The following is a 12089-nucleotide window of genomic DNA, read 5'->3' as shown; positions in this document are numbered from 1 at the left end:
GAAAAAGACTGCAAAGGATCATGGGAGCCCGAAGTGTCCATCAGTTGTCCCCCCCTAAATCCTTCATTCCGTAGGGCCCATTGAAGTGGCCAGTTTTGAGCACTTCGGTTTGGAACGACCCTTCAATATGGCGGCCATGATTGTTTTCACTCCGAAGTGCCCTTCGGAGGCCGATATATCCCGTTTGGAATGCACCATAAGTGTCCAACATTCCACACTTCGGCCCTGTCCCAAATGGCACATTGATTCAGACTGACAGTGATCAGTGATTCAGAGTCGATTCTTTATTTTGGAGACAATAACTTTATTTACCGGGCACTGTCGGCTTCACAACTTTGCAGATAGTTTATGAAAAACAATATTCGAAATGGCATAATAGGGGCACTTTAAAATATTTGTATACTTTTGCAAAAGTATTGCATTCCCCGAGAGACTTTGCGTTCACTTGCAATTATGAGTTACAGAACATTAAAAAAGATTAAGTGAATAAAAAGAAAGCAAGAGTGAATATATGATGAATGACAAAAAAACTGAATAATGAAAATGCACATGTTTCTAGGCCAAACAAGAGTTGAGCACAAGTGAATGCTGGTGAAGAGATTGTCCACTCAAATGTGGCTTCAAAGGGTCCTGAGCTTTATTGTATGGAAGAATCTTTTAAGGACTGTTTCATTTTTTCTAGCCTTTTAAAAAAGAAGACATCTCAAATCCATTGTCTAAAATTTGGAGGCCTAGGATCTGTCCACCTCAGTTAAAACAATAGTTTAGCTATAGCATGATAAAAGTAGGGTACAGATTTGTCAATTTATATGAATCAGGAGTTATTCCGAAAATATCAGCAGACTGGAAAATGCTGTTAATTTTATTTGTTTATAGCCCATAATCGCTGACTGATGAAAAGGTCAATGCAAAGAAAAAACAACAACTTTTTAATATTCAGATCACATTGTGTCAGATAGAACAGCAATGATGTCATATCCTCAGGTGTTGAGCCTCTTTTCATCACAGGACATTAGTATTCCTGCAGCAGCGAGCAGTGATTGTGATCGCTGTCGGGGTATTTCTGTTTGTCTCAATAAGAGAGTAGCACAGCGACAGTGTCTTCACCGAAGGAGAGCGGAGAAGGATGAAAATGCCATAAGGATCCTTGCGCGTGACTCTCAGCCACCCACACTGCCAGGCGTGGGAGGCAGAGGTAATTCTCCTGTGCCAGACACGTAGAGAGCCGTGTTGATGGCAGTATTGCTACAGAACACCAAATACCACTGCGCTCCTTTTTTGGATGTTCCCTGTACTTATTATAGAGTTTTCAGAGATAATATGCCCCTTGGTGCGAGTACACTCTTAAAAATAAAGGTGCTTCACGATGCCATAGAAGAACCTTTTTGTCTAAATGGTTCCTTAAAGAACCTTTAACATCTGAAGAATCTTTCTGTTTCACAAAAGGTTCTTTGTGGTGAAAGAAGGTTCTTCAGATTATAAAAAGGTAAGAAAGAGAAGGTTCTTTAAAGAACCTTTGGCTGAATGGTTCTTTGTGGAGCCAAAAATGGTTCTTCTATGGCATCGCTTGAAGAACCTTTTGAAGCACCTTTATTTTTAAGAGTGTACCATTGAGAAATTTTAACCAAAGTATGTTATATATTTTCATTAAGACCCTAAAGAACCATATCAACTGGATATGGCAAAATGGGCATCCGAAGACTTTTTAAACATTTAGATTTACATTTAGATTAAGATTTAATAAACTGTTCTATTTCAAACAATTAGATTTTTCGGACTATTATTTCATATTCCAGGCAACAATTCGATATTTCGGACTATTATTTAATATGCCAGGCTTATTAACTACTGTTAATAAACCTTATTGTAAAGTGTTACCAGATAATCTCTGATCATTTCAAGCTCTCTCCTTTGTCTGATGATTTGTGCTTTGTCCTTTATTTGCCATAGTCAGATAAGCACCAACTTTGCACGTCTATGATTCTGCTTCAAGCCTTCATCACATTCAGGATGAAATCTTGTTGTTGTTATTTTTTCGTTTGGGCACTGAACAGTACAGTACAGCTTTGGTTTCGTGCTTCTTCCAGACCTCCCACAGTTAAACGTATCATGTTCTCCAGGCCTGGTGAGTTTTGGAACGCTGATGAGGTTCATAATCACAGCAGTGTGTACAGAACAGAGTCTGACACCTGAACCGCATCTCGCTCTCCTTGTCTCCTACTGCTCCCAGGTGAGCAATTACAGGACAGCCGGGAGCCTCTTGACACACACACATTCTTGATCCAGCTTCTTCTTATGCTCATACACACTCCTTCCATTACCGAGGAGTGAGTGAAAGAGAATGCTCTATCAGTCTGTCTGCCAGCTGAGCGATCCATCATTTATATGGATGGAGACAGGCGAGGTGGAGTTCTGACCTCTACAGTTTGAGCACTTCCCTTCTGCTACTGTACATCTGTTTGCTCTCCCTGCCACCCTCTCTGGCTCGTCCTTCACTTTGCCTTTTTTCATCACAAACCTTGGAGAATTAGCAGGACCAGTGTTGTCTGGATTTTCTGCTTTCCCTCTTTTCACTCTCAGTTTGTCTCTCTTTGTTACTTTTCTTTCTCACATCGTGTTTTCCCAGCCTTTACTTTTTCTCACTCCTGCCTTATTTTTACTCTTCTTTCCTTTCTGTATCTATTTCTACCCTCTCTCCAATTTTTACCTCTATCTATCTCTCCCAATTTTGCCTAGAGGAAGAGGTATATCATTTTTTCCCATTTTTAATAAAAGCGAGGATGTATTCTTGGAAAATATTAAATATTAATTCATGATGTGTATTAATAATGCATTATTAATATCCTGTGATGGCAGAGGTCTTCTGTGGAAATGTATCAATTTACCTGGATTATTTTAGGTTATATCCTGAAGGAAGGGGGATCAGTGGAACACCTTTCGCAGGATGACATAAATTGTGTTCTTTTTATAAATATTTGCGTAATTAATGACACAATCTCCTGTTAAAGTTAAAAGGGGTAAATGGGACAAAGAAAATAATGAGATTGTAATGTTTTGTTTTGCAAATATTAACCTAACTAACTGAAATTGCAGGTTCAAGAGTAAAATGTAACAGGAAAGAAAAGGAATGAGAATCTGTGCAATGCTCTATTTCAAGGGTCTCACATTATAGTTTATTCTTAAATTCACCCCACAAGCAGGTCTTTAATATATTTAATATTCAGAACTTTCTCAATGGCAGTTGGTTGACTGGAGCAACTTTACTGGAAGTACACAATTTAATATCTGCCATCTTTAATCACAGGAGCCACAGTTTAGAGTCAATCACCGAAGCCATAATTACATGTAAATAAGCATCTGTAGGAAAATGATATCATGACTGTGCTGATTGGCTGACAGCACCACCACCATAAACACCTGACTTATTCTAAATATTCTTCTACATTTGTAATATTTCCTGGAATTACAATATACGGTTAAAAGGTTAAATGGGACATTCCATCGGATCCCCCTTCAGTTTCCTGCCGGAGGTGCTTATTTGAATATCTGTGTAAATGTGTGTGGGAATAAAAAAGGTTCATATGTCTTTGTTGCAGCTGACAAGGACCAAAGGGACCACTCAGAGGCAAGTCTTTCTAGAGGGAGCTCAAACAGTCTGGCTTTAGTTACAGCTGGAGAGAACTATCTGCAAAGAGAGAGAGAGAGAGAAGGAGAGAGGGAGCGAGATAAGAGATCGAAGTGCTGAAAGGAGAAGAGAAAGGATGAATGGAACAGGACCACATGTTGGGTTGATGTGAGAGGCATGCATCATCAGTGGCTCATTCTTTAGCTCTGGTGTTCGGAGTAACTGGAAACAGGAAAACTCTTCCAGATTAAGCGGTAATGTATACAAACACAACATAAACAGAGTTTGATGTACTACACTGTTGAATGAGTCTTGCTGCTGAAGCCACTAAACTTAAAATTTCAGTTGCATGCAATATGCGTTGATAGTGGAATGAAGCAATGCATAAGATTGCATGTTTTGTGTGTTTATGTGATGTTTTGTTTAAACCAGGGCAGCTGTGAGCATGCAAGGATGAAACATCAGTGTGTTCCAGTCTCTCATGTGCTCTCGTTCTTTCTTTCTCTCTTATTGTACATGCAGCTGTAAAGTTGCCTCCTCTATTCTGAATCACAATCACAAGCTCTAAGCATCCGTGCACAATAACCGTCAACAGGGTCGGGGAAAACAGGAGGCTCTTGAAGGTGACTGTGAACATGCTGTCGATCTCAAACTGGAACGTTTTGGGTTGTGCAGACTTGGAGTGCAATGCTTCATATGGACTATGGGTTCCACAAATTAATTGATGTCGCGCTTGAAAAAACTGTCTGTTAATGGCCCTGAATGGGACGACTGCTGAACTCAGGTCCTCCGGGATATCAGCTGAGATTTCAAAAGACAAAAGCAGCGAACATTGGCTCATGGAGCAAAAGGTGTCTCTGGGTAATGCAGTTCTGAATAACTCTATGGATTGCAATGGTAGTGAAGACAGAAACAGGTCGGACCCTTTGACCTCTGAGCATGTCCAGAAGAACTGGGTGGCACTTTTGATTTCTCTGGTCATAATCATCACGGTGACGGGTAACATCCTGGTCATCATGGCGGTGAGCTTGGAGAGAAAGTTACAGAATGCCACTAATTACTTCTTGAGGTCTTTAGCAATTACAGACATGCTTCTGGGTATCCTTGTAATGCCAGTAGCCATGGTGACAATCCTCTATGGTGAGTTTCTTTACATTTTTACATATGTATTCATCATGCATTAAATTTACAGTAAAACACAATGGAAGTCTATGGGGCAAGGCATTTCACCAAAATAGCTGTTAAAATACATAGTTTTTAACTTATAGCCTCAACACATGAACATCATAGGTGCTAATAGGGGTTTTTGCACCGGAGGAACCTTTTCATAGATGTACTACACTGTTGAATGAGTCTTGCTGCTGAAGCCACTAAACTTAAAATTTCAGTTGCATGCAATATGCGTTGATAGTGGAATGAAGCAATGCATAAGATTGCATGTTTTGTGTGTTTATGTGATGTTTTGTTTAAACCAGGGCAGCTGTGAGCATGCAAGGATGAAACATCAGTGTGTTCCAGTCTCTCATGTGCTCTCGTTCTTTCTTTCTCTCTTATTGTACATGCAGCTGTAAAGTTGCCTCCTCTATTCTGAATCACAATCACAAGCTCTAAGCATCCGTGCACAATAACCGTCAACAGGGTCGGGGAAAACAGGAGGCTCTTGAAGGTGACTGTGAACATGCTGTCGATCTCAAACTGGAACGTTTTGGGTTGTGCAGACTTGGAGTGCAATGCTTCATATGGACTATGGGTTCCACAAATTAATTGATGTCGCGCTTGAAAAAACTGTCTGTTAATGGCCCTGAATGGGACGACTGCTGAACTCAGGTCCTCCGGGATATCAGCTGAGATTTCAAAAGACAAAAGCAGCGAACATTGGCTCATGGAGCAAAAGGTGTCTCTGGGTAATGCAGTTCTGAATAACTCTATGGATTGCAATGGTAGTGAAGACAGAAACAGGTCGGACCCTTTGACCTCTGAGCATGTCCAGAAGAACTGGGTGGCACTTTTGATTTCTCTGGTCATAATCATCACGGTGACGGGTAACATCCTGGTCATCATGGCGGTGAGCTTGGAGAGAAAGTTACAGAATGCCACTAATTACTTCTTGAGGTCTTTAGCAATTACAGACATGCTTCTGGGTATCCTTGTAATGCCAGTAGCCATGGTGACAATCCTCTATGGTGAGTTTCTTTACATTTTTACATATGTATTCATCATGCATTAAATTTACAGTAAAACACAATGGAAGTCTATGGGGTAAGGAATTTCACCAAAATAGCTGTTAAAATACATAGTTTTTAACTTATAGCCTCAACACATGAACATCATAGGTGCTAATAGGGGTTTTTGCACCGGAGGAACCTTTTCATAGTTCCTAGAACTATTGGCGGAAGTTGCCGCTTTTTGGTGTGTTCGCACCGCAGGAACTAGGAACAGTTTTAGTTCTAGGAACTCAGTTTGGGGGAACTAAATTAGCTCCTACTTCAGAGTAGGGTCTAAAACAGTTCTATAGGAGCTATCAGTGATGTAAGTGTGCGCTGATTGGCCAAACACATTAGAAACACCGGCTACCTACCATTTTTAAAAACCCATGTAAAAATATTTTCTCCACGAACATGGAAAACAGCAATAACGGCATTTTCCTATTGTCTGCAGCGTTGTGTACTTATCTCAGCCTTGATGATAACACTTCAGGTTGTCAAAGGAGATTTAGTCAGATTTTCATGCTCTTTTAATCGGGCAAATTGCGCGTTTACTTTCCATCTCCGTTATCACGAAACCCACGACGACACAACAAAAACAGCTCCGATCACGGCATCCTCCATTCACCGGTTGCTGGCATTTGTAAATGGTGTGAATAAAGACGTTGCTGTCGGGGTTAAGGCTAGAAGGGATACAGCTGCGTCTACTGGGCATGTGCACATTAATATAGTGTCATTTTTGTCACACTGTAGAACAATAATTACTGTTTTTGCATTATTGTAAGAGGTAGATTTAGGGTTGGGGTAGGTGTAGACGTTAATAACACACAATCTAATAGGTAGAAAATTGAATTTATTGTTAGTTTCCGGCCGTATCCCTTGGAGGAATGACCCTGCTGGCTAGTTACTAGAATTGAGTTCCTAGAACTATGCAATGCGAAAGCCTCTATAGTGATACTAACATGCAGTCTTTATATAGAGATACTATATGCAGTCTTTCAACTTCCATCATGGCTTGTTAAGCCAGTAAAACATGTAACATACGCATGATATGAACAAGGATATTAGGACTGTTTACAATGAGAACCATCAACAGGAAACCAGGGGGTCACAAGGTGGTGCTAAGGTGTGAATGTTTTTTAGGGCTGTCAAAAGTTCTGTGTAACCTTTTTAAATTAAATATTTAACACAATATTGTTTTGATATTATAACTCCTGTTTTGCTTTGACATTAATCAGGACTATTTTAACCAAATGAGCAAAAACAGATGCAGTCAAATTAAGTAGAACATTTTTATTTAATTTTCCAAACAAAATTTAGTCTTTACATACTGGTAAAAAATGTATAGCCTGAATGCACTGTAAGTCGCTTTGGATAAAAGTGTCTGCTAAATGCATAAATTAAATTAAATTATTATTATTTAGAACATTACACTGTTCTTCTCGCATGTTGTAAATGAGTCTTTATATATTAAAATATATACAACTGCCTTTATATTTTTATATTTTACACAAATTTTATTTGTGGTCCTTGGCATCAAAAAGTTTAAAAACCTCTGATTTCAATAACTTTATTTCATATGGTACACTTTTTTTTTGGTAGAGAAAATTCAGCCTGTACATTTGCCTTGAACTATTGCCTTCCATTGTAAGTTTTTTACTGTAAATTCAAATTTTCTTTGTTCTTACAAACTAAGGGACAAGTCATAATTATTTTCTGACATAATCAGAACCTGCTGTTTACTACTACAGATAATACCGTATTGACCCGAATATAAGACGATGTTTTTTTCTTGGAAGACAAAATGTGTTTTACTGAGAAAAAACAAGATTTGGTTTTTAAAAAGCCTTTTTCCAAAAGGTACATCTGGAAAAAGGGGGGTCGTCTTATAATCAGAGTCGTCTTATATTCGGCCCAATATGGTAATTCTTGTGTTATTTTCTGTGGTTGTCGACAATGTGCCACAGATGCTGTTTATAGGCATGAAATTGTTCAGAAGCTAGAACATTCCTTTAAATCTGTGTCTGGGGTCATGCACAGGATTTTTATTTGAGCATTTTTTCTGAATCAGCACTCATCAGACGCCTCCAGTGAATTTCTTCCCGGTCAAAGGTGTAAACTGCAAACGTTCTTGTGTTGTAACATTTGTATCTCTGGAAAATGATGCATTTCTCTTTAGAAAAATAATTAGGCCTCCATACATTTTGCTGGAAGGTGATTTATTTATGCGCATAATGAGTGTGTGTTGGGCCGTCTGGTGTGTCCTAAATTAGCCTGCTTGTATTCATGCATGGGGAGAGAAATCCCTCTTCCTACTCCTTCCAGCGCTTTGATGAGGAATTAATTCTGTGCTTTGGTGTGTTTGTGCAGCAAAAATTGTTATGCTTCCTATTTGATGTCCTGAATAGTTTGACCAAGGAGAATAAAACATGCCACTTCCTGGTTCTATCAGATGTACGTGGTGTTGGTGTTATGACAGCTGGCCTTCACTAAATGATGTACAGACAGATTTACCATAACGCAGAATTAAATTATTTATTCTCCTTCTTTCTTCTTTTATTGGTGGAGTTTGTCATTTAGAAATCAGAACTGTCCATGAAAACCTAGACAAAACACAGTCTGTCTAAAGCATAACACATCGTTTTTAAATCAAACATGCAAACACGCAACACAGAACTCATTTTGGGTGACCACAACTAATCCACAGCTGGTATCATCTTTTGCTCCCTGAAACGTGTTATTCCCACATATATGATGTAATGTTATTATATAACCGAGTAAGAGTCATTTATATAGCCTATGTGAAACAGGGTTGTGATCTAGAACGCGCCAGGCACTAAGAAACAGCGCTCTATTTTAGCTGAACCTGTTGTGAGAATTCTGGGAGATTCTATGACTTTCCAGTTCGAAGCACACCAATGAGTGTGAAGGTGCTGCTGATGAGACTGTATCTGCACCCGAGAGTCTTCTACTCTCTCATCTTACATTCCTTTGGGTTCAGACCCAAAGGAATCAAATACTGAGACACAGCGCATTCGAAAACATATCTGTTCTTTGTGAGTCAGCCAAATAAAAGGCTGAAGCTTGTGAAATACAACATTGTTTTGCCAGTGACTACTGGTATCCACTTTATTCAAGATAATTATTATTGATGATACTGAAAACTAAATAAGTGGAAAAGATTTGAAAGTTCAGATTAACAATGAGGTATTGCACTCCAAAAAGCGATTAATGGCCATATAAAACAATTTTGGGTTCCCCAAAGAACCAATCAGTAAACAGTTCTTTTTGTCTGAAAAACATTTTAATAATCTGAAGAACCTTTTGTGCAATGGAAAGGTTTTGCATGGAACCATCAATAAAGAATCTTTATTTTTAAGGGTGTAGAACAGTTTTGTGTCAGTAATTCTTAAACATTACAGTTCTTGCTTCTGTATAAGAAGCAAATTCCATTTAACAAGGTTATATAATACATTTCTATTATTTATGCTTTTCTCTGAGGTCCACTTAGAATGTAAGTGAAGTTTTTTGTGGCCAAAACACACTTTACAACAACTAATTGAGATTTTTCAATATCATTCTTGCTGCTGTTGCTGTCACTACTAATACTACTAATATAATAATAACACAATTTAAAATAACTGAATGCTAAATACTTTTCTTTTGAGCTTTCTCAAAAAATTAAGCGGCACAACTGTTTTCAGCACTGATAATAATAGGAGATATTTCTTGAGCACCAAATCAACATATTGGAATAATTTCTGAAGGATCATATGACACTGAAAACTGGAGTAATGGCTACTGAAAATTCAGCTTTGCCATCAGAGGATTAAATTACATTTTAAAATAAACTGTATTAATATATATAAAACAGTTATTTCAAACTGTAAAATTATGTCACAAAATTTGTTTTTTATATGTGGTTTTGACAGTGTGAACGCCTTGTAAAAAAAAAGTCAGATTTTCTTGCTTACATTGCTCCATGAATTCCTCATGCTATGACCCCTGAAATATTTAATATTATAGAACTGTATTTAAAATGTAGCCTATATATAAATATAAATATTTAATACATTCTCTGACTGTAACCAACAACACAAGTACATGCTTGTACAGAATGTGACACTTTTTGTGTCTTTGATATGTTAGGTTACACCTGGCCCCTTCCCTGGGCCCTATGTCCAATCTGGATCTACCTGGATGTTCTCTTCTCCACCGCCTCCATCATGCACCTCTGTGCCATCTCTCTGGACCGATACATCGCCATCCGTAACCCCATCCACCACAGCCGCTCGAACTCTCTAACCAGAGCCCGTGTCAAAATTATAGCAGCCTGGACCATCTCTGTGGGTAAGTTCTAGATGCAAGAGGAAATTGCTTTCCAGCTCAATTCTGAAATGCTAAACAACTGAGACTGCATCTATTAGCACTGGTATGCCAAACCATAGCTCCAAGCTATCTTTTCACTCTCATTTTGTCTCCATCTGTCTCAAGTTATCTCCATGCCTGTCCCAGTCCTCGGCCTGCACGACCACACCAAAGTCTTCCGGAATGAAAGCTGCCAACTGACGGACAACAATTTCGTTTTGATTGGCTCTTTTGTGGCGTTCTTCATCCCGCTCATCATCATGGTCGTCACCTACATTCTCACCATCAGTGCTCTTCAAAGTGAAGCGACTTTGTGCCTGGACCAACTCATCGTGCGGCCAAAATGGTCGTCCACTATTGGACTCCTCCCACGAGGCTCGCTGTCCTCTGAGCGTCTCTTCTCACGTTCGTCTCTCTGCCGCGATGGGGCTTCCAGAGGATCTGGCCGTCGCTCCATGCAGTCCATCAGCAACGAGCAGAAGGCATCTAAAGTGCTAGGTGTGGTCTTCCTTCTGTTTGTGATCATGTGGTGTCCGTTTTTCGTGACAAACGTTATGGCGGTGGTGTGCGGTTCGGCGTGTGATGAAGAGTTGGTGGGGGGACTGATGAATGTGTTTGTTTGGGTGGGTTATCTGTCATCAGCAGTCAACCCTTTCATCTACACGCTATTCAATAAGACTTACCGTGCTGCTTTCGGCCGGTACATGCGATGCCGCTACCGTGAGGAGAGGAGGCCTCTGCAGCTGATACTGGTCAACACCATCCCTCCTCTGGCGTACAGCTCCTCTGGGCTTCCCCTGAAGGTGGAGAACTCATTAAAGAGGAGGGCAGAGGGCAGCCGGTCTGGGAACTTCTCCAACACAGACAGGTCAAACTCTGGAAACACACAAAACAAGCAGGAATGGGAAGAGGTAGTAAGCCATTTGTGAGACTCCAGAGGGTTTTTAATTATGGTTCACATCAACCGACCTTAGAGACCGTCTCTTTGTAGGTGTAAAAGCTTGAAAAATTAAGTCTTTTATTTTAATATGTGTCCACCTGTGCAGCACAGCACAGTCAGCAGATCATACTACCTACGGCTCACAGCCAAAAGAGATGACAGATGCTTTAAATTGGGCGAACAGCAATAAAGTTTTACAACTCTCTTTGTGGGACTCAAATCACAACATTATGTTTATTTTGTACAAGATTTGTAACATTTCTTTCTTTCTTCTGTGAAACACAAACAGACATTTTTAGAAAAATAATCTCTCTGAGTCCATATAATGCAAGTGGATAAGTCCTTCAAAGTTGACGCTTCAAAAATCATGCAAGTAACAAACACAAACGTTAATTCATACAAACTCAGTTGATAAATCAGTCTTTTTAAACTTCAAACTTCATTTCTGACCAACTGTCGGCATGAACATTAGCATGTTGTGAAACTCGCACAGAAGGGACAGTCTTCTGTGCTTCCACATCACTTTTCGAGTGAGTTTCACAACACTCTTACATAATGCTTACACAAGGTGTGAACTCATATTTGCCAGAAGTGATGGTTTATAGTAAGTTCAACATATTAGCATTTTTCTCACACACCTATTGTTTCTTTTCATAAGACCATTGATTCATCCACTGATTACAGCTGAGGGTCCTGTCCACTTGCATTATATGGTCTCACAGAGATGGTTTATTTAGCTAACAATTGAGTTCATCTGACTAAAGAAAGTCATACATCTGGAATGCTATGATGTACGGTGACTAAATGATGACAGAAGATTATTCTTTTGAAGATGCCAAAATATTTAAAAGTTTGTTTTTTTTGCAATTTATCTTGCATCAGGAGAGAAATAGTTTCATGTTCATTAATTTATTAATATTATAGATTGTATTGTGAAGACATGTGTATATTA

At 39.2% G+C, this 12089-nt stretch overlaps 1 protein-coding gene across 1 annotated transcript; it reads left to right on the top strand.

The window, feature by feature from the left end:
* Positions 1 to 5420: 5420 nt before the first annotated feature.
* On the top strand, positions 5421 to 11313 carry LOC107706623 (5-hydroxytryptamine receptor 2A-like). Its single transcript, XM_016510382.1, has 3 exons — positions 5421 to 5808; positions 9979 to 10179; positions 10324 to 11313. Exons 1-3 carry the CDS (start codon positions 5421 to 5423, stop codon positions 11124 to 11126), a joined length of 1392 nt encoding a protein of 463 aa, XP_016365868.1. The 3' UTR covers positions 11127 to 11313.
* Positions 11314 to 12089: the final 776 nt, after the last annotated feature.

Source organism: Sinocyclocheilus rhinocerous, unplaced genomic scaffold (assembly GCF_001515625.1).
Source record: "Sinocyclocheilus rhinocerous isolate Xijiao unplaced genomic scaffold, SAMN03320098_v1.1 scaffold1285, whole genome shotgun sequence".
NCBI lineage: Eukaryota > Metazoa > Chordata > Actinopteri > Cypriniformes > Cyprinidae > Sinocyclocheilus > Sinocyclocheilus rhinocerous.
This window is presented reverse-complemented; position numbering and strand designations above follow the sequence as displayed.